Source organism: Cnephaeus nilssonii (assembly GCF_951640355.1).
Source record: "Cnephaeus nilssonii genome assembly, chromosome: 16".
Lineage (NCBI taxonomy): Eukaryota > Metazoa > Chordata > Mammalia > Chiroptera > Vespertilionidae > Cnephaeus > Cnephaeus nilssonii.
The window spans coordinates 7,699,541-7,722,057 of record NC_137087.1 but is presented as its reverse complement, the minus strand read 5'-3'; the positions used below and the strand labels follow the sequence as shown (position 1 = coordinate 7,722,057).

Genomic DNA, 22,517 nt, shown 5'->3' with positions numbered 1-22,517 from the left:
AGCTGACGGGATGTGGCTCCGTGATGCTTGGGTCTAGGAACATAATGTCAATATTTTCAATGTCAGTATCAACAGTTCAGAGCTCCCTCTGACTTGAGCCCGTAATGGGCCAGGCATCACATTGTTACCCACCTTGCAAAGGTGAGGAAACTGGTAAAAGGAACAACCCTGCAGCAGAACAAAACAAAGAAGAAAACATGACATTTTTGACTTTCTCATCTGAAATGTTGGTGTCATCTGCTTCTGCCCTTGGCCGCCCCCGCACCCTCCCCCCGCCAGCCCTTGTTCCAGCCTTCACCTGAGGGTCCACCCTCTTCAGTTCCAAGACAAACCTAGTCTCGCATCCATGCTGGGTCTGGCGGGACTCAGCGTCAGCACCTTCCTTGCTGGGACTGAGCCCCAGGAATGGCCCTTGGTCCCCAGGTGACTCATGGCCCTCTGCTGTGTCCAGTCACCCATCTTGCTTGCTTAGCTCGCCTTGGGGCCCCAGGCAAAGAGGGATGGTTAGCGCCACCTGTGGACAGATCTGCCAGCCCCACCCTACCCACCTGCCTCTGGAGGGCTGCCTTCCCAGATGCACCCCAGGAAGGGCCCCTGCCCAGGGCAGGCAGTCCCCGCCACCCCGCTTCCCGGACTGCCCGGCCCCCGGACACCACCTGGTCACATGGGCGGCTGACACCAACCCACGCCCCATGCAGGCAGCACAAAGCAGCTCCCCCTGTAGATCAATTGCTGGGCGTGTTAACTTGAGTCAGTGCTTAGGTTTCAAACTTCACGTCAGAGAATCTGAGAACCTCGAAAGGCAGAGAATCCTACAACTGGGAGGCACTGAGCAGCCTGCTGCGCACCTGGCACCCCGGCAGGGTACAGCCTCTGCCCCGGGTCCCGGCCATCTCCCGGACCCGGGGGTTGTACCCATCTTACCACATGGTCATCTTTCCTTTGAGCGATGGTCTGGACACTCAGCTGTGGTTTGGTCCTGAAGCGGTAGCCTCATAGCCACCACCGACTGGAGTCATACACACAAGCCACCCCGTCGCCCACAGCACGATCCCCAATCCCCGGAAGCAGTCACTGAGGCCCCGACAAGGACGCTGACCAAACCGAGAGGACAGGGCACGGGACAGGCAAGAGCACCCGTGTCCACAGCGGAATCCCAGAATGTAGAACTGGGAGACAGGCCTGCCCCCTCGCCTTCCAGAAGGATGCCACCGAAGCCCGAAGAGAGGAGGTGGCTCGGGATAACAGAGAAATGCCCCTTCGCAGGCCCAAGTCCCAGGCCTCCGGCTCCCATCACATTACCTAACCTGGTCCTGTGTAGTGCTCACTGACGGTCACGTCTGCTCTGAAAGTCCTTGTCCAGCCCATCACAGGAGCCCAGGCAGCCCTGGGACCCACAGCCCCCTGTCTCCACCTTCTTCTCCAGGGGCCCCGAGGAGTCCTGCCACACTCTCCTGGAACACCCCTCTGCCCTGGCTGGCCAAGCATCTGACCCCCGACCCTGTCCCGCTCCTGCCCTGCATGCATCGCAGCAGATGCTCAGAGCTCATCGCTGGTGCCACGTGACCGCGGGGCATTCATGTTCACAGAGGAGGAGGATGGTAGCCGGGCTCTGAGCTCCCGGGTCCTGGGTGCCCCTCAGCCAGGGTGCAGTGGCCACTGCGACCTCTGCGGGCGGAGTCGTGCACACGCAGCTCCCCTAAGCTCCTGTCGACCTGACCCCTTCCCCGGCTGCCCTCTCCATCACTCACCGGAAACGAGAAAGGCCGTTACAGGACAGTCCGGGATGTGAGGTGCCGCACAGGGAATGTCGCCAATACTATTGTAGTAACTATGGTGTCAGGCGGGTCTAGACGTATCCCAGGGTCACTTCGTAAGTTATACCAATGTCTAACCACTATGCTGTACACCTGAAACACACACACGCACACATGCAGACACACAAGCACACGCACACATGCACGCACGCACACACAAGGAAGGTTTAAGAAGAGCTGCTTGCCCCCTACCCAAGCTCCCAGTTCTGGCCTGACTGGCCTGCCCGTGCTAAGAAAGCCAGGACACTGGGGGGGGGGGGGGCGGGCGGCGGGGGGCAGGGGTGCTCTAGAGGACTCAGCGGAGCCTGGGAAGGGCAGTGTTCTGCTTCCCCCAGCCCCGGGCACATTTGTTCGGCAGTGAAGCAGAGTAACTACAGAAAGGGTGCCCATTAGGAATGCCGGCCTGTGGGGCGCGGCTACAGTGTTTGGACAGGTTCAAGCCTCGGACTAATGAGAGGGCACAGTCCTCTCACGGCCACGAGCAAGTCCCGGCTTGGAGGGCAGAGCCCTCCCAGCACAGTTATAGCCAACAGCTGTAGTTGGAAGCTTGAACCTATGGTCCGAACACGTGGCCCCACGTGCCTGAGTGATGTGGGCTTGATAGAGTTCAGGTGCAGGTAGTTGAGTAGGATTGAAACCCAGGAGAATGTTGTAAACATCTTGACCACACCCTTCCTTTGCCTCGCGGCATCTGCTATAAAGTAAAGACACGGCTGGTGGGGTGCGGCGCTGTCTCTCAGGAAGCAGCGTCCCACCGGGACCCAGCCCTCATTCTCTTGTCTGTCTTTTCTAAGCCTCTCCGCCGCCCCCACTCAGGGTCACCCTTGGCCGTGCCGGCGCGGCCCACCGGCGTCAGTGAACTCACGCCACGCGGCCCTTCCCACCGTGCCACCAGCTCCGACAGGGTCACTGAGCCTACCACTCCTGCAGACCCCCAGATCCTGCAGCTCCTCCGGGCCCCAGGAGAGCACCCCCAGCCAAAGGCCCTGTCTTGACCCTGTAGACCTCTGCCTGCCTCTGTAGACCCCACCCCTGCAGACCCCCCATGCAGAACCTCCCACCCCCAAAGACACGCCCCCTTTCCTGCTCTCTCCCGAGGGTGACCGACAGTGGAGTTTGCCTGGTTTTGAACTTGATGTATCTGGAATCCTACAGGGGCACTCTGCTATTTGACTCATCGATTTCATGTAAACGCTATCTGCTTTCTTCTTATTACACTGTCCCCCTGGGTGGCCTTTCCGCATCTTCCCTAAGGAGCAGGAGACTTTGCACGGCAAATGCAGACGGGCAATGCCCCTCCCTCACCCTGTGAGGAAGCCTCTGCAACCGGGAGCTCCTGGCTGAGTCAGCCTCTGAGCTGGGCACAAAGAACCACAAATCTCCCCTCCGCTGAGCGAGGGGCCGCCGGAGCTGCCGTCCCTCCCTCCGGGCCTCATTCCGGGGCCCGTCTCTGGCTGACACTGATTGGGACACATTTCCTCTCGCTTCCTGCAGCAAGGGAACATCTTCATCGTGGACTTTGAGCTGCTGGACGGCATCGATGCCAACAAAACAGACCCCTGCACGCTGCAGTTCCTGGCCGCTCCCATCTGCCTGCTGTACAAGAACCTGGTCAACAAGATGGTCCCCATCGCCATCCAGGTAGGCTCCGCCTCCTCCTTTCCTGGGCTTCACCCTCGGCACACGGGGCTCAGGGAGGCACCTTGGGTGGCTCACTGGAACCTCCAGAGGAGGGGCAGCTCTGCCTGCGTCTCCTAAGGAGGAGGCAGAAAGCTCCACCAGGCAGGCGGGAACAAGAACCAGGGCTCCCTGCCAGGAGTGGGGAGCGCTGTCCACAGGGCAGGGAGGGCTCCATTCCCCAAGACCCACCTGAGAAGTTCCTGGCAAGATGAGCTGTCTGCAGAGGACCTGCCCTAGAAAAACACACTTCACCCCAACCCTGGGCAGGAGCCCCAAATCACCATGTCAACAGGGGCCAGGCAGGGGAAGCTGTGATGTGAGCGGGACACTGAGCCCTGAGAGGCAGCATGGAGCCTGGGCCAGGAGACATGCGGGCCCTGGGGCCTTTTGGGGGGAGGTGGGTGGGACAGAGTTTCATCACTCCCCTTCCTGGCTGCCGTCTGCCTCCTCACAGCACCAGGATCTGCGACACTGTGGAAGCTGGTGTCCAGACAGCAGGAAGCAACACCAGGTGGGACCTGGCAGAGGTCCTGGGGGTGGGCTGCCCAGGGGCCCATGGTGGACAGGCCGACAAGCATTCAGCAAACAGCACTTTGAGCCAACCCTGCGCCAGACATTGGTGCTAGAGACATCATAGCCACTGATTTTGCCTGGTGCTAACCACATGCCAAGACTTCCCCTAAGGGTTAACCCACGCAGTCCACAATCCCTTATCCTCAATCCTGAAATCTAAAAAGTTCTAACACTGCTAGGTTTTTCAAAAATTGGCAGCAAATTCATTGGTAGCAAAACTCACTCTGAACCAATTAAAGGCTTTGTCCCTTTCAATGTGAAATTCATATGTCATTGCAGGAATCTATACTAAAAGGGTAATATGCTAATTAGACCAGACATCTTCTGGACATTCTTCCAGACAAAGCCACAGTGGTGGGGGCCAAGGCAGAGGCAGTTAGGGGAGATCAGGCCGGCAGGGGGGAGCAGTTAGGGGGCGATCAGGCCGGCGGAGGGGAGCAGTTAGGGGCAATCAGGTCAGCAGGGGAGGGCAGTTAGGGGCTATCAGGCCAGCAGGGGGGAGCAGTTAGATCAGGCCGGCAGGGGAGGGCAGTTAGGGGTGATCAGGTCGGCAGGGGAGCAGTTAGGGGCATCAGGCTGGCAGGTAGGTGAGTGATTAGGAGCCAGTGGTCCCAGATTGCGAGAGGGATGTCTGACTGCCAGTTTAAGCCCCCCCGCCCCCCCCCCCCCCCGCTCCCCATGCATGAATTTTGTGCACTGGGCCTCTAGTACTAATGTATTTGATTGTAAAATATATGTTACCCAGACCTGGGTGGGAGAAAGAGGCGTCACACAATGAAGTATGCACACTGCTAAAGTCTTAAAAATCCTGCGTGCTGAAACATTTAGTCACCAGGGGTTCCAGGAAGGACCTGCCTCTAGTCATGTAATCATCGCTACAGCCCTGCAAGGTAGGCGGACACTATTGCTAGGGACCGTTTACGTCAGAGAGGGAAACTGAGGAACAGGTGCGCACCGTCAGTAGCAAAGCTGGGACTCACTCCAGGCCTTCTGGCTTCAAGTCAGTGCTCCCCTGTCCCCAGTCCCAGGGCACGTTTCCTGCAGGAGCGTTCCAGCCGTCACCAGAGAGAAGCCCTGTGCACGGGGTAAGGGACAGGTGATGTAAGAGGAGTCAGCAGCGAGGAGAGCAAGGAGGGGGCACTCCCACTGGTGCGCCCCCGACACAGCCGGTGCTCCAGGGCCCTCGGGTGGCCTGGGGTTGGGGCCTGGCTTGAGGCCCAGCTCTGCCACTTGCTTACAGGCCGTGGACCTTGGGCAAGTCACGGGATGTTCCTGAATCTCTTCCTGCTCCTGACAATGGAGACTTTGCACATTATAAAGAACCATGCAAATGAAGGCCAGAGAGTAGTACATTCAAAGTCTGGTTCTGAAAAAAGCCCCTCATGAGGCTAATGAAAGAATAAAAAGAGCAAAAACATACAAGATTGGACAGAAGAGAAAGACGATCACAGATTTTTAAAAAGAGTAATGATGTGGCAACAAACTTGAAAACCTGGAGGAAATGGATAAAAACCAAGCAAAACACAAATTACTAGAAGACGTTGTAGAAAATAGGCCAATCTCCAGCTAAGCATCTGGAAAGCTGGTTAAAGTCTGGACGGGGGAGAGGCCCTGTGCTGAGCGCTGCATTGCAGGCGCCGTTAGCCGTCGCCAGAGCTCCCGAGGGCACGTGGCCCCGGGTCATGCTGCGAGGCCGGCAAGAAGAGCCAAGTGACAGATGTCACGGGCACCCAAGTGACAGACACAGGTTTAAGAGGCTCTGACAACGGTGCTTCATGCTAACAATGAAGAGCGAACGCAGCACGTAATACACGACCCATTTGTCACACCAGCGAGTTTATTCCAGGTGCCTCTGTATCGGCCCAATGCACCACGCCTATACGGAAAATATTCCGGTTGTACCAGCTGAAACCGAAAGGAAATGTAATAACACAACTCGTGAAAGTTAAAATAATAATAGAAATTACCTCCATATGATGAAGTCAGGAAATATCATTCAAAAATGGCAATCCTAAGGCCATTTCCATTAAAATCAGAAACAAGAATGCTTAATGAACAAAGTAGTGAACCTAACGGAAATAGATACAGAGGACAGACTGACAGCTGCCGGAGGAGAGGGAGTGGAGTGAAAAAGGTGAAGGAATTAAGCAAAAATCAACCATTCATAGACACAACAGCCTGGTGATTACCAGAGGGAAGGGGGTGAGGGAGGTAGGAGAGGTTAAAGGGGATAAAGGGTGATGGAAGGAGACTTGACTTGGGGTGGTGAACACACAGTACAATATACAGATGATGCATTGCAGAATTATACACCTGAAACCTATATAATTTTATTACCCAATGCAACTCCAATAAATTCAGTAAAAATGAAAACAACAAAAACACAAGAATGCTGATATTGTTATTTAACATTGTCCTGGATGTGATAAACAAGAAAATAAAATAATAATCATGTAAAAAAAAACAAAGAGAAGACTATATTTTGGTGGACTTAGAAAACCTAAGAGACTCTAATTTTTTAAAAAGCTACTAGAATTAGTAAGTTAATTTAGCAAGGTGTCAATAAATGTACTCCTCAAAAACACCATTAGCTTTACTCCATGCTAACAGTAATAAAATATATTACCCATATAAAGAATGTAAATATCTCATTAGTAATTTTATATTATTTTTATGTTGAATGATAATATTTTAGATATATTAGGTAAAATAAAATTTTATTATTAACATAAATTTCACCTGTTTCTTCTTTCTTTTATTACTGTGGCCACCTGAAAATTTAAAATTCTATTTGTGGCTTACATTATTTTTCTATTGGACACTTCTGCTTTTGAGAGAGAAGCAGAGAAATTGCCTTCCAAAACCTTTAGTATGACCTTGAGGCGCCCACTTGGTGCTGCCCCCCCAGGGCAGGCAGCTCTCCTGGGTCACTGAGCTGTAGCCACACTGAGCTGGGAGGGCCTGCCGCCCATCGAGCTGAGCCCCACTCAGCCCCAACCCTCACCTGCTCCGGCAGCTGGATGCCACTCCCCAATCTTCATTGCCATGGTAACTGTCCCCCTCCAAGACGCCTGTCCTCCTCTGAAAGAGGAGCGATGAGCGCCTACCTTGCACACTCACAGGACATCATGCCCAGGGGTCCTGAAGCTGAGCAGTGTGATGAATGCCATGACTGCTGGCATGGGCACAGCTAAGAACCAGTGGCCTGGCAAAGGGAGGGACGAAGGGAAGGGTCCGATGTCAGCGGCCAGACCATGGAGTTAGGGCCTTTCTTTTCAGGCATTAGGAGGTGACTGTGTGTTTTAAAAATTGGCATAACATTGTTATATTGTAAATCAGCGAGCTGAACATAAGACGCCGTAATAAGCCAAATTAATTAGTAATTAGGAGTCTTTATTACGCCGGCGGGCTCAGAGGTATATTGTTTCCAGAGCCTGAGCAAAAACACGGAGGAAGCTTTCCCTTTTTATATATTTCCAGTCCCTTGTCTCCCAAATATGGGATTTTACTTCCGGATCTTTCGTGGGCTTTGCAAAAAGCCCATGTGCTGGGAAGGGGCCGTGAGACCATATCTCAAGGCCTGGCCTGGCGCCAGCATGGATAACTCTGTCTGGGGCATGGTTTGTGGCCTCTCTAAAATGGGAGTAGTCTTATTTTCCCTATTATTTAAGCAAGCATGTTTATAGAAGCCAAGAATAGCCGAGTTAAAATTTCAACAGAAGTTTTTACAAAATAGAGGTTACTGGAACAAGATGGCCTATGTTTCAACATGATTTCCTTTTTAGAAAAAAGTGTCACCTTGGCCCAGTGTGGAGTAGCAACTGGAGAGGGAAGACAGCCTGGTCTCCGCTAGGGAGGCACTGGCCGGAGGTCTGGGCTAAAGGGACAGTGGCCTGGGACACGGCATCATGAGGGGCTCAAGCCCTGGGAACCGGAGGCGGGTCGGGGCCAGCAGGGAGCCAGGAGTAGGCCTGGAGGCAGAGCCTGGGGACAGCAGCATTTAGGGGAGAGCAGAGGAAGGGGTGGTGCAGGAGACCCAAAGGCAGCGGGAACCAGGAAGCAGTGAGCCGGTGGGAAAGGGAAGAGGGGTGTGGGGGCCGGGGGAAGACCCAGCATGTGCCCTGAGCACTGAAGGCCGGTGCCTTCACACCCTGATTCACGGCCCCCATAGCCTGTGAGCTGAGCACATACTGTCTCCTTATTCCAGAGGTGGCACCGGGGCTCACGGAGGCTCAGGAAGTTGCCCCGGGTCCCACAGGTAGTAAGCGATGTAGCTGGGATGGGAAACAAAGCCCCTGAGCCACCTGCTCTCCCCCAAGATCCTCCCAGGATTCAAAAGTCCCGATTTAAGAAATCCAATCAGAAAGAGTGTATGCACCCCAATGTTCATAGCAGCACAATTTGTAATAGCTAAGACCTGGAAACAGCCCAAGTGCCCATCAGTAGATGAGTGGATAAAAAGCTGTGGTACATTTACACCATGGAACACTATGCAGCAGTAAAGAAGAAGGACCTGTTACCCTTTGAAACAGCATGGAGGGACCTGGAGAGTATTGTGTTAAGGGAAATAAGCCAGTCAGAGAAAGACAAGTATCACATGATCTCACTTATATGTGGAATCTAATAATTAACAAAATAAACTGATAAATAAATAGAGCCAGAGATACAGAAGCATAGAACAACTATGGAATCTCAGAGGGAAGGCGAGGGGGGGTGGCGGGGGAGGGGGAAGAGATCAACCAAAGAACTTGTATGCATATACTGTATGCCTAACTCATGGACACTGACAATAGGGTGGTGAAGGCCTTGCGGGGGGGAGGCGGGGGGGAGAGCGAGCTAGAAGGGGCCAATGGGGAATAAAAGGGAATATGGAATATTTTCAACAATAAAGATTTAATTTAAAAAGTAATCCAGATTCCTCTGGAATTTCCTGCGTGGTCGGGCTTTCCCGGAGCTATGGTTTGGAATGGAAGATGAAGCGTATTTTCTCTCCTCTATGCACCAGCTCAACCAAGTCCCAGGAGACGAAAACCCCATTTTCTTTCCTTCGGATGCGAAATATGACTGGCTTCTGGCCAAAATCTGGGTGCGCTCCAGTGACTTCCACATCCACCAGACCATCACCCACCTCCTGCGCACACACCTGGTGTCTGAAGTGTTTGGCATCGCCATGTACCGCCAGCTGCCCGCCGTGCACCCCATTTTTAAGGTACAGCAAGCTACTGCCTTACGGGGCAGGGGAAGCGGGGGAGAGTTTCTGGATGTGGATGGGCAGGAGGGAGGGAGGGTCACTGACTTCCCCACAGGCCTGGCTTGGAGGCCAGCAGACAGGGATCCTGGAGACGTGTTCTGGGGGCGGTAATGTGTGCTGAGCACCTGCTGGTCCCTGAGGACTCGGACCCGGGGCCTGACACACCAGTGGCCCGGCAGTGAGGCCACATTGGAAGAGGCAAATGAGATCAGCATGACCCTAGTCTGAGGCCAAGTGGCAGCCCCACCACTGCCCCTCTGTCCCTGTCAGCACTGACTGTTAAGGTGGCTGCAGGCTAAGAATATTCCCACCTGCCTCGGTTTCCCCATCGGTATAACAAAGATCAAATAGTGCACCGCCTCATAGGGTCATTGTCCACATTAAAATAGTGAACGCATTTAGAGCTTAAAACTGCCTGACGCAGAGAGGAGCTCCACACACGCATCAGCCATTTCCACCTTCATCGTTATCTCCATCACTGAGCTCACTTTCATCATTATCCCCATCACTGAGCAACACCTTCATCATTATCCCCATCACTGAGCTCACCTTCATCATTATCCCCATAACTGAGCATCACCTTCATCATTATCCCCATCACTGAGCATCACCTTCATCATTATCCCCATCACTGAGCTCACCTTCATCAATATACCCATCACTGAGCGCCACCTTCATCATTATCCCCATCACTGAGCTCACCTTCATCATTATCCCCATCACTGAGCTCACCTTAATCATTATCCCCATCACTGAGCTCACCTTCATCATTATCCCCATCACTGAGCTCACCTTAATCATTATCCCCATCACTGAGCTCACCTTCATCATTATCCCCATCACTGAGCTCACCTTCATCATTATCCCCATCACTGAGCTCACCTTCATCATTATCCCCATCACTGAGCTCACCTTCATCATTATCCCCATCACTAAGCTCACCTTCATCATTATCCCCATAACTGAGCATCACCTTCATCATTATCCCCATCACTGAGCTCACCTCCATCATTATCCCCATCACTGAGCATCACCTGCATCATTATCCCCATCACTGAGCTCACCCTCATCATTATCCCCATCACTGAGCTCACCTTCATCATTATCCCCATCACTGAGCTCACCTTCATCATTATCCCCATCACTGAGCTCACCTTCATCATTATCTCCATCACTAATCATCACCTTCATCATTATCCCCATCACTAAGCTCACCTTCATCATTATCCCCATCACTGAGCTCACCTTAATCATTATCCCCATCACTGAGCTCACCTTCATCATTATCCCCATCACTGAGCTCACCTTAATCATTATCCCCATCACTGAGCTCACCTTCATCATTATCCCCATCACTGAGCTCACCTTCATCATTATCCCCATCACTGAGCTCACCTTCATCATTATCCCCATCACTGAGCTCACCTTCATCATTATCCCCATCACTGAGCTCACCTTCATCATTATCCCCATCACTAAGCTCACCTTCATCATTATCCCCATCACTGAGCTCACCTTCATCATTATCCCCATCACTGAGCTCACCTTCATCATTATCCCCATCACTGAGCTCACCTTCATCATTATCCCCATCACTGGGCATCACCATCATCATTATCCCCATCACTGAGCATCACCTTTATCATTATCCCCATCACTGAGCTCACCTTCATCATTATCCCCATCACTGAGCTCACCTTCATCATTATCTCCATCACTGAGCTCACCTTCATCATTATCCCCATCACTGAGCTCACCTTCATCATTATCCCCATCACTGAGCTCACCATCATCATTATCTCCATCACTGAGCTCACCTTCATCATTATCCCTATCACTGAGCATCACCTTCATCATTATCCCCATCACTGAGCTCACCTTCATCATTATCCCCATCACTGAGCTCACCTTCATCATTATCCCCATCACTGAGCTCACCTTCATCATTATCCCCATCACTGAGCTCACCTTCATCATTATCCCTATCACTGAGCATCACCTTAATCATTATCCCCATCACTGAGCTCACCTTCATCATTATCCCCATCACTGAGTTCATCTTCATCATTATCCCCATCACTGAGCTCACCTTCATCATTATCCCCATCACTGAGCATCACCTTCATCATTATCCCTATCACTGAGCATCACCTTCATCATTATCCCCATCACTGAGTTCACCTTCATCATTATCTCCATCACTGAGCTCACCTTCATCATTATCCCCATCACTGAGCATCACCTTCATCATTATCCCCATCACTGACCTCACCTTCATCATTATCCCCATCACTGACCTCACCTTCATCATTATCCCTATTACTGAGCATCACCTTCATCATTATCCCCATCACTGACCTCACCTTCATCATTATCCCCATCACTGAGCTCACCTTCATCATTATCCCTATTACTGAGCATCACCTTAATCATTATCCCCATCACTGAGTTCATCTTCATCATTATCCCCATCACTGAGCTCACCTTCATCATTATCCCCATCACTGAGCATCACCTTCATCATTATCCCTATCACTGAGCATCACCTTCATCATTATCCCCATCACTGAGTTCACCTTCATCATTATCTCCATCACTGAGCTCACCTTCATCATTATCCCCATCACTGAGCATCACCTTCATCATTATCCCCATCACTGACCTCACCTTCATCATTATCCCCATCACTGACCTCACCTTCATCATTATCCCTATTACTGAGCATCACCTTCATCATTATCCCCATCACTGACCTCACCTTCATCATTATCCCCATCACTGAGCTCACCTTCATCATTATCCCTATTACTGAGCATCACCTTAATCATTATCCCCATCACTGAGCTCACCTTAATCATTATCCCCATCACTGAGCTCACCTTCATCATTATCCCCATCACTGAGCTCACCTTCATCATTATCCCCATCACTGAGCATCACCTTCATCATTATCCCTATCACTGAGCATCACCTTCATCATTATCCCCATCACTGAGTTCACCTTCATCATTATCCCCATCACTGAGCTCACCTTCATTATCCCCATCACTGAGCTCACCTTCATCATTATCCCCATCACTAAGCTCACCTTCATCATTATCCCCATCACTGAGCTCACCTTCATCATTATCCCCATCACTGAGCTCACCTTCATCATTATCCCCATCACTGAGCTCACCTTCATCATTATCCCCATCACTGGGCATCACCATCATCATTATCCCCATCACTGAGCATCACCTTTATCATTATCCCCATCACTGAGCTCACCTTCATCATTATCCCCATCACTGAGCTCACCTTCATCATTATCCCCATCACTGAGCTCACCTTCATCATTATCCCCATCACTGAGCTCACCATCATCATTATCTCCATCACTGAGCTCACCTTCATCATTATCCCTATCACTGAGCATCACCTTCATCATTATCCCCATCACTGAGCTCACCTTCATCATTATCCCCATCACTGAGCTCACCTTCATCATTATCCCCATCACTGAGCTCACCTTCATCATTATCCCCATCACTGAGCTCACCTTCATCATTATCCCTATTACTGAGCATCACCTTAATCATTATCCCCATCACTGAGCTCACCTTCATCATTATCCCCATCACTGAGTTCATCTTCATCATTATCCCCATCACTGAGCTCACCTTCATCATTATCCCCATCACTGAGCATCACCTTCATCATTATCCCTATCACTGAGCATCACCTTCATCATTATCCCCATCACTGAGTTCACCTTCATCATTATCTCCATCACTGAGCTCACCTTCATCATTATCCCCATCACTGAGCATCACCTTCATCATTATCCCCATCACTGACCTCACCTTCATCATTATCCCCATCACTGAGCTCACCTTCATCATTATCCCCATCACTGAGCTCACCTTCATCATTATCCCCATCACTGAGCTCACCTTCATCATTATCCCCATCACTGAGCATCACCTTCATCATTATCCCCATCACTGAGCTCACCTTCATCATTATCCCCATCACTGAGCTCACCTTCATTATCTCCATCACTGAGCTCACCTTCATCATTATCCCCATCACTGAGCTCACCTTCATCATTATCCCCATCACTGAGCTCACCTTCATCATTATCCCCATCACTGAGCTTACCTTCATCATTATCTCCATCACTGAGCTCACCTTCATCATTATCCCCATCACTGAGCTCACCTTCATCATTATCCCCATCACTGAGCTCACCTTCATCATTATCCCCATCACTGAGCTCACCTTCATCATTATCCCCATCACTGAGCTCACCTTCATCATTATCCCCATCACTGAGCATCACCTTCATCATTATCCCCATCACTGACCTCACCTTCATCATTATCCCCATCACTGAGCTCACCTTCATTATCTCCATCACTGAGCTCACCTTCATCATTATCCCCATCACTGAGCTCACCTTCATCATTATCCCCATCACTGAGCTCACCTTCATCATTATCCCCATCACTGAGCTCACCTTCATCATTATCTCCATCACTGAGCTCACCTTCATCATTATCCCCATCACTGAGCTCACCTTCATCATTATCTCCATCACTGAGCTCACCTTCATCATTATCCCCATCACTGAGCTCACCTTCATCATTATCCCCATCACTGAGCTCACCTTCATCATTATCTCCATCACTGAGCTCACCTTCATCATTATCCCCATCACTGAGCTCACCTCCATCATTATCCCCATCACTGAGCTCACCTTCATCATTATCCCCATCACTGAGCTCACCTTCATCATTATCCCCATCACTGAGCTCACCTTCATCATTATCCCCATCACTGAGCTTACCTTCATCATTATCTCTATCACTGAGCTCACCTTCATCATTATCCCCATCACTGAGCTCACCTTCATCATTATCCCCATCACTGAGCTCACCTTCATCATTATCCCCATCACTGAGCTCACCTTCATCATTATCTCCATCACTGAGCATCATCACCGCTACATCAGGCAGCCGCAGCTCCTCGGCGGTGAAGGCCAGGGTGCCCATCTGCACTTCCTCCCCAAGCCCTCCTGTCACCCTCCACAGTGGACTGGACTGGGGTGACGAGGGTCCCTGGGGTCTCCAGAGGGGCGCAGGCCAGGCCAGGGGCCCTGCCTGGCCTCCTCTGATGCTTCCTCTGCTCCCCCGCCAGCTCCTGGTGGCGCATGTGCGGTTCACCATCGCCATCAACACCAAGGCCCGGGAGCAGCTCATCTGCGAGTTCGGCCTCTTTGACAAGGTGGGCGTTTCCCCCCCGCCCCACACAGGGCAGACCCCAGGCTGGTGGGCAGCCACTTCTCCAAACCCGCACAGATTTCCCCTCAGGAGGCCAGGCCCGTAGGCCCCAAAGGGGTGGAGGTTGGAGGCTGGAGGCGGGCAGAGAGGGCTCCCAGGTTCTGTGCCAGTCTCGGCTCCTTCCATCTGGCATGGGCGAGCTCTCCCTTTCTGAGTGCATTGCCTGCATCACCAGGTCTTCCTCCCATGTGTCTCCCTGTCCCCCTTCCACCCTCCCCTCCCCATCTCAGGCAAGTGGGTGCAGACCCTGCCTCCCCGCACCCACTCCTCTCCTCTTATGCACTAGGGACCTGCATCCCCCTCCCACCCTCTGCCCTTCCCGGCTATCAGCGCTCCCAGCCCATTTTCCTCCTCAGTGGTGTCTTGGTCCCTATTGGTCCCTTACATTCTCCCAGACAGCACCTCACTTTTTTTTGACCCCCCACACACACCTCCCATGGCCTTACCAAGCGCAGATTCTCTCCTCCCTCTCCTCCACCTGCAGCCTCACCCTTGACCTCCCTCCTTCCCACCTCCCATTAGTGAGCTACCAGATGGTCCCTAAGGTTGAGCCACTGTTTGGGTTGCAAAATACAAAATCCAAGTCAAACCAGCAGAAGCTGGAAAAGAGAGGTACTGCCTCATATACCTGGACATGTAGGGGTGCGGGAGCCTCCGATCGAAATGGACAGTGGCCCTGAGTCCCCAGGCCCAGGCACACTGGCTCCACTCCCCACCTCTTCCAGCGGTGCTGGCCTCACTCTCCCCCAAGGGCTGCCCGTGGCAGGGCCGGGACCATCACTGTGAGCTCCAGGCTCATGCTTCCACGCAGTGACCACATGGCACGGCGACAACTCTGATCAGTCCCACTTGGGTCAAACCACCCCTGGGGACCCATGTCTGGCACCCGGCACCCGAGCCCTCCTCTTCCCAGCCCCGTGTGTGTGTGTGTGTGTGTGTGTGTGTGTGTGTGTGTGTGTGTGTACACACGTGTGCATGCCTGAGAACACGTGTGCCTCAATCTCAGCCGCTGGGAGGAGAGCGATCCCCCCGGAAGGCCTCTCCCTCCCTGCCCTGAGCACAGCACAGCCCTCCACAGCTTGTGCAGGTCCTGGGGCTGGTTTCTGCCCCTTCTCTCAGCCACAGATTGGTCACGGAGAGCACTCCTTGGACTCTGGGCAGCCTGTGTCCCCATCTGCAAGCTGTCCCTGCTGCCCTCCTCGGAGTGGGAGCCGGCTCCTCCCTCTGCAGCTGCCCTCAGGTCCCCCACACACCCATCCATCAACCCCTTGCACTCAGAGTCTCCTCCCCGAAGCCTCTTCACTCGCTGCCCTGGCTTCTCTGAGTTAAACATCCCTCCCACCCAGTCTCACAGGCCGTGGCTTTGGCCCTCTGCATGCCTGGCCACTGCTCCGCTGAGCACAGTTACTCCTGGTGCTCTGGGGCCGGAAGCTGGAGAGGGGTTGCCGGCCTCAGCTCACAGCACTCTCTCTTCCTCCCGCTCAAGGCCAACGCCACAGGGGGCGGTGGGCACGTGCAGATGGTGCAGAAGGCCATGCAGGAGCTGACCTACACCTCCCTGTGCTTTCCTGAGGCCATCAAGGCCCGGGGCATGGACAGCACGAAGGATATTCCCTACTACTTCTACCGGGACGACGGGCTCCTGGTGTGGGAAGCCATCAGGGCGTGAGTGCATGCTGGGCTGTGGGACCACTCTGTGTGGCGGGAGGGGGGCCATGGAGGAGGAGGGGGGCCCTGGAGGAGGAGGGGGTCCTGGAGGAGGAGGGGGACCTGGAGGAGGAGGAGGAGGTCCTGTAGGAGGAGGAGGGGGTCCTGGAGGAGGAGGAGGTCCTGGAGGAGGAGGAGGAGGTCCTGGAAGAGGAGGAGGTCCTGGAGGAGGAGGAGTGGGGCCCTGAAGGAGGAGGATGTCCTGAAGGAGGAGGAGGTCCTGGAGGAGGAGGAAGTCCTGGAGGAGGAGGGGGACCTGGAGGAGGAGGGGGACCTGGAGAAGGAGGAGGAGGTCCTGGAGGAGGAGGAGGCGGACCTGGAGGAGGAGGAGGAGGTCCTGGAGGAGGAGTAGTGGGGCCCTGGAGGAGGAGGAGGACCTGGAGGAGGAGGGGGTCCTGGAGGAGGAGGGGGACCTGGAGGAGGAGGGGGACCTGCAGAAGGAGGAGGAGGTCCTGGAGGAGGAGGAGGGGGACCTGGAAGAGGAGGAGGAGGTCCTGGAGGAGGAGGAGGGGGTCCTGGAGGAGGAGGAGGTCCTGGAGGAGGAAGGGGTCCTGGAGAAGGAGTGGGTCCTGAAGGAGGAGCGGGTCCTGGAGGAGGAGGGGGACCTGGAGGAGGAGGAGGGGGACCTGGAGGAGGAGGAGGGGGTCCTGGAGGAGGAGGAGGTTCTGGAGGAGGAGGGGGGCCCTGGAGGAGGAGGAGGGGGTCCTGGAGGAGGAGAAGGTCCTGGAGGAGGAATGGGTCCTGGAGGAGGAGGGGGTCCTGGAGGAGGAGGGGGTCCTGGAGGAGGAATGGGTCCTGGAGGAGGAGGGGGTCCTGGAGGAGGAGGGGGTCCTGGAGGAGGAGGGGGTCCTGGAGGAGGAGGGGTCCTGGAGGAGGAGGGGGTCCTGGAGGAGGAGGAGGTCCTGGAGGAGGAATGGGGTCCTGGAGGAGGAGGAGGTCCTGGAGGAGGAATGGGTCCTGGAGGAGGAGGGGGTCCTGGAGGAGGAGGGGTCCTGGAGGAGGAGGGGGTCCTGGAGGAGGAGGGGTCCTGGAGGAGGAGGGGGTCCTGGAGGAGGAGGAGGTCCTGGAGGAGGAATGGGGTCCTGGAGGAGGAGGAGGTCCTGGAGGAGGAGGGGTCCTGGAGGAGGAGGAGGAGGTCCTGGAGGAGGAGTGGGGTCCTGGAGGAGGAGGAGGTCCTGGAGGAGGAATGGGTCCTGGAGGAGGAGGGGGTCCTGGAGGAGGAGGAGGGGGTCCTGGAGGAGGAGGAGGTCCTGGAGGAGAATGGGGTCCTGGAGGAGGAGGGGGTCCTGGAGGAGGAGGAGGAGTAGATCCTGGAGGAGGAGGAGGTCCTGGAGGAGGAGGAGGAGGAGGTCCTGGAGGAGGAGTGGGGTCCTGGAGGAGGTGGGGGTCCTGGAGGAGGAGGGGGTCCTGGAGGAGGAGGGGGGCCCTGGAAGAGGAGGAGGAGGAGGAGGTCCTGGAGGAGGAGGGGGTCCTGGAGGAGGAGGGGGTCCTGGAGGAGGAGGAGGTCCTGGAGGAGGAGGGGGTCCTGGAGGAGGAAGGGGTCCTGGAGGTGGAGGAGGTCCTGGAGGAGGAGGGGGTCCTGGAGGAGGAGGAGGGGGTCCTGAAGGAGGAGGAGGGGGACCTGGAGGAGGAGGAGGAGGTCCTGGAGGAGGAGGAGGTCCTGGAGGAGGGGGTCCTGAAGGAGGAGGAGGGGGTCCTGAAGGAGGAGGAGGGGGACCTGGAGGAGGAGGAGGAGGTCTTGGAGGAGGAGGGGGTCCTGGAGGAGGAGGGGGTCCTGGAGGAGGAATGGGTCCTGGTTGAGGAGGGCGTCCTGGAGGAGGACATGCCTTGGGTCCTGGAGGAGGAGCAGGTCCTGGAGGAGGAGGGGGACCTGGAGGAGGAGGAGGGGGTCCTGGAGGAGGAGGGGGTCCTGGAGGAGGAGGGGGACCTGGAGGAGGAGGAGGACGTCCTGGAGGAGGAGGGGGTCCTGGAGGAGGAATGGGTCCTGGAGGAGGAGGGGGACCTGGAGGAGGAATGGGTCCTGGAGGAGGAGGGGGTCCTGGAGGAGGAATGGGTCCTGGAGGAGGAGGGGGTCCTGGAGGAGGAGGGGGACCTGGAGGAGGAGGAGGACGTCCTGGAGGAGGAGGGGGTCCTGGAGGAGGAATGGGTCCTGGAGGAGGAGGGGGACCTGGAGGAGGAGGAGGATGTCCTGGAGGAGGAGGGGGTCCTGGAGGAGGAATGGGTCCTGGAGGAGGAGGGGGACCTGGAGGAGGAGGAGGAGGTCCTGGAGGAGGAGGGGGTCCTGGAGGAGGAATGGGTCCTGGAGGAGGAGGGGGACCTGGAGGAGGAGGAGGAGGTCCTGGAGGAGGAGGGGGTCCTGGAGGAGGAAGAGGTCCTGGAGGAGGAGGGGGACCTGGAGGAGGAATGGGTCCTGGAGGAGGAGCGTGTATCCAGGGGGAAGGGTGCCTTGGAGGAGGAAGGGGGCCCTGGAGGAGGAGGTGTGGCCTTGGAGGAGGAGGATGGGGCCCTGGAGGAGGAGGAAGGGGTCCTGGAGGAGGAGGAGGTCCTGGAGGAGGAGGAGGGGGAGTCCTTGAGGAGGAGGAGGTCCTGGAGGAGGAAGGGGTCCTGGAGGCGGAGCGTGTATCCTGAGGGAGGGGGGGCCTTGGAGGAAGAAGGGGGCCCTGGAGGAGGAGGAGGTCCTTGAGGAGGAGGAGGTCCTGGAGGAGGAGGGGGTCCTAGAAGAGGAGGAGGTCCTTGAGGAGGAGGAGGTCCTGGAGGAGGAGGGGGTCCTGGAGGAGGAGGGGGTCCTAGAAGAGGAGGAGGTCCTTGAGGAGGAGGAGGTCCTGGAGGAGGAGGGGGTCCTGGAGGAGGAGGAGGTCCTGGAGGAGGAAGGGGTCCTGGAGGAGGAGCGTGTATCCTGGGGGAGGGAGGGCCTTGGAGGAGGAATGGGTCCTGGAGGAGGAGGGGGGCCTTGGAGGAGGAGGAGGGGGTCCTGGAGGAGGAGTGGGCGTGGGCAGGATGGACCTAGCCAGGGCCTGCACACTGACTCAGGGACCAGGGACTGGCTTTGCTGTCAGGCACTGATGGAGAAAGGGGTATGCGGGAGATGGGTGACCCTAATGTCCTGACGGAGAGGGGTAAGTGACTGGTTCATGATGGGGTCCTGCCACGGGGCCGGGCCAGCTTTGCAGCCCCCTAGCTGGGCCCCTCCCCCTGAGCCAGGTTCACGGCCGACGTGGTGGGCATCTACTACGAGAGTGACCAGGTGGTGGCGGAGGACCAGGAGCTGCAGGCCTTTGTGAAGGACGTGTACGTGTACGGCATGCGGGGCAGGAAGGCCTCAGGTAGGGACCCTCCCAGCTCTCCCCAGTCCTCCTCCCTGCTCCTCCCTGCACCTCCGCGTGTCCTTGGGCAACACTGGCCGTGCCATTCACCTTAGCACCTGGTGCTGAGGCCACAGTCCCCAAGACCCCAGAATGCCTCATGGGGACACTTCAGGGGCTTTCTGTGACCCTGACAGCCTGGGTCAGAAACATCGGGACACTAGACAAGCCGGTCCCTCCAGCCCTGGTGTGGGGGACCCCAGGGAAGGCTGTGGGGGGGAACAGGAGGGGTCTGCTGGCTGGGTGTCCCTCCTGGGAGGTGGGGCCTTAGTGGGCCCGTGGCTCCGCCTCAGGTTTCCCCAAGTCCATCAAGACCAGGGAGAAGCTGTCCGAGTACCTGACGGTGGTGATCTTCACGGCCTCCGCCCAGCACGCAGCAGTGAACTTCGGCCAGGTGCGCGAGGGCAGGGCCAGCCCTCTGGGAGGGAAATTGCCAAGGTCACCTTGACCTTGACTGCTACTGACCTGCAGTCTCCCAAACAGCCAGCCAGCCAGTCGGCTAGAGGAAGACAGGTGGACCTCAGGTGGCCTCGGGGCCGAATCGGTGTTCCCACTCAGGGGTCTGCCCGCTTGGCGGAGGGCCCCAGCGGCGCAGCCGCGGCGAGGGGGCTGCAGCCTGGCTGCCAGGCCTTGTTGGCGTGGGTGGGTGCACAGGTGGGAGGCGGGAGACATGGGTGGCAGCGGCTGCATTGCCTGTCTGTGGCTCTCCCTGCAGTATGACTGGTGCTCCTGGATCCCCAACGCCCCCCCAACCATGCGGGCCCCGCCGCCCACGACAAAGGGGGTGGTCACCATTGAGCAGATCGTGGACACGCTGCCAGACCGAGGCCGCTCCTGCTGGCACCTGGGTGCCGTGTGGGCGCTGAGCCAGTTCCAGGAAAATGAGGTGAGGCCGTGCGCCCCTGCTGGCGGGCAGGCTGCCCCGGGTGCACCCACTCCTCAACTGCGGGGCTTTGTGACTCAGCCTCAGGGTGGCTCCCTGCCCTCCTGGACCCTCAGCTTCCAGGCGGAAGTGGCCCATGAGGTCCTCAGGCCTGAGGCATGAGGGAGCTGGGCGGCTGGGCAGACAGCGTGGAGGACTCTGTGCCACTGGTGACCTTCCCCGCAAAGCCACCCCCCTGCCCCACCCCAGCTGCGGACAAAGCTCTCCTGTGTGGGTTTCTCCTGCACAGAGGCAACAACTAAGTTTCCTGGGTCTCCCCGACATGGCCGTGCACGTGCACCTACCTCCCTTAGCCTAGACCCAAAGCGGGGGACTCAGCAGACACAACCCCGGGCATTGGCTGGGTGCTGCACAGGGTGACTGCCAGGCCCAGGCCCCTGGGCGGTTACTTCAGGGCATTTGCTATGTGTTGGTCCCTTGCTAACGTCTATGGATCCGGGTCTTTGCACGTGTTCAATGGGATCAGAGGAGACACTCCTAACAGGGGAACTTCTTGGTCAAAGAATGTTGAGACTGAGCTGCCCTCCACAGACTAAATCCAAAACCCATCAACCGCCAGAGAGGCTTCTCCCACCCTTTCCAGCTTTAACAGTCCAATCGTGTGTTTTTACTATGTCCAGTTCTCATCTGTGTGCGTGTGCAGTTGAGCACACCATTGGCAGGGGAGGGGGCCAGCGCTGGCCCCTCTGCTCCTGCTGCCTGGAGCCAAGACGGGCAGGTGGGGTGCTGGGCAGCACAGGCAGGTGGGGCTCCGCGGCCGTGCTGGGACCAACAGCCTCCACACATACCTGCACTGCGCATGTCCTTATAGCCACCGGAGCAGGGCAGTGATGTCTGCCTTCTGTCTAACCCCACCCCCTCCCCGAGGCTTCCTCAGGGAAAGCCGGGTGGGAGGTGGCATTCGCGGTCTCAGGGTTCTCCGCAGCGGGCAGAGGATGACTCCCAAGGGATGCTGTCCATGCGTGGGACAGGTTTGTCGATTAGCATCGCTGCATTGCAGCGTAACCTGCCTGCCTGTCTGTCTGTCTGTCCGGCTCTCAGCTGTTCCTGGGCATGTACCCGGAGGAGCATTTCATTGAGAAACCCGTAAAGGAGGCCATGACCCGATTCCGAAAGAACCTCGATGCCATCGTCAGCGTGATCGCTGAGCGCAACAAGAACAAGAAGCTGCCCTATTACTACTTGTCTCCAGACCGGATTCCCAACAGCGTTGCCATCTGAGCATCTCACTCCAGGTGGCCGCCGGCTCCAGGTGTTGTTCGCACCCAGACTCCAGCCTGCTCAGCTGGAGAGGCTCCGAGGCGGGCCCACCAGGATTCCTGGGAATTTGCCCTCAGCCCCCAGGCTCACTGGCTTCACACCAAAGGCTGCCCAGTGGGCCACAGGATCGCTAAGCTTCGGTGCACATTCCTTTCTTATTCTTCCGTCTTGAGTGAAGCCCATACTCTGATCAACGCGGCAACACTGCAGGGACCCCTCCTACACAGAGTGAGATGGTGTGGCCCTCTGCCCTGCACCTCGCTCAGACTTCTGCACCAGCCAATCGGATGACTGCTAGGTGCTTCTTGTTGGAGACATGGAGTGACTATTTTCTGCTCTATTTATGCTTAGTTCCATTTCTTGCGTGTAATACATGCCCAAGTAAAGAAGTGGTTGTCATAAAAATAAAATGCATTTAAAACAGGTTTGCTTCCATGTGCTACATTCCAACCAACTCAGACATTTTACTCCCCCCCCACACCACCACCCCACCCACCCCCCAACACACACAAAAGCTATAAGCACTGTGATTCCATCGAGGCCGGGAATGGGGAACCTTTTTTCTGCCAAGGGCCATTTGGATATTTCTAACATCATTCG

General features: G+C 55.7%; 1 protein-coding gene across 1 annotated transcript in view; it reads left to right on the top strand.

Moving 5' to 3' along the window:
• Nucleotides 1–22,247, top strand: part of ALOX5 (arachidonate 5-lipoxygenase) — a gene marked incomplete at its 5' end in the record, with an annotated part of 57,230 nt that extends 34,983 nt beyond the window's left edge. The window contains 8 exons of the mRNA XM_079792931.1: nucleotides 3,312–3,458; nucleotides 9,076–9,279; nucleotides 14,503–14,589; nucleotides 16,132–16,310; nucleotides 19,554–19,675; nucleotides 20,008–20,108; nucleotides 20,430–20,600; nucleotides 21,699–22,247. Coding sequence (XP_079649057.1) covers nucleotides 3,312–3,458; nucleotides 9,076–9,279; nucleotides 14,503–14,589; nucleotides 16,132–16,310; nucleotides 19,554–19,675; nucleotides 20,008–20,108; nucleotides 20,430–20,600; nucleotides 21,699–21,878 — 1,191 coding nt within the window. The 3' untranslated portion in view covers nucleotides 21,879–22,247. The remainder of the gene's footprint in view (nucleotides 1–3,311; nucleotides 3,459–9,075; nucleotides 9,280–14,502; nucleotides 14,590–16,131; nucleotides 16,311–19,553; nucleotides 19,676–20,007; nucleotides 20,109–20,429; nucleotides 20,601–21,698) is intronic.
• Nucleotides 22,248–22,517: the final 270 nt, after the last annotated feature.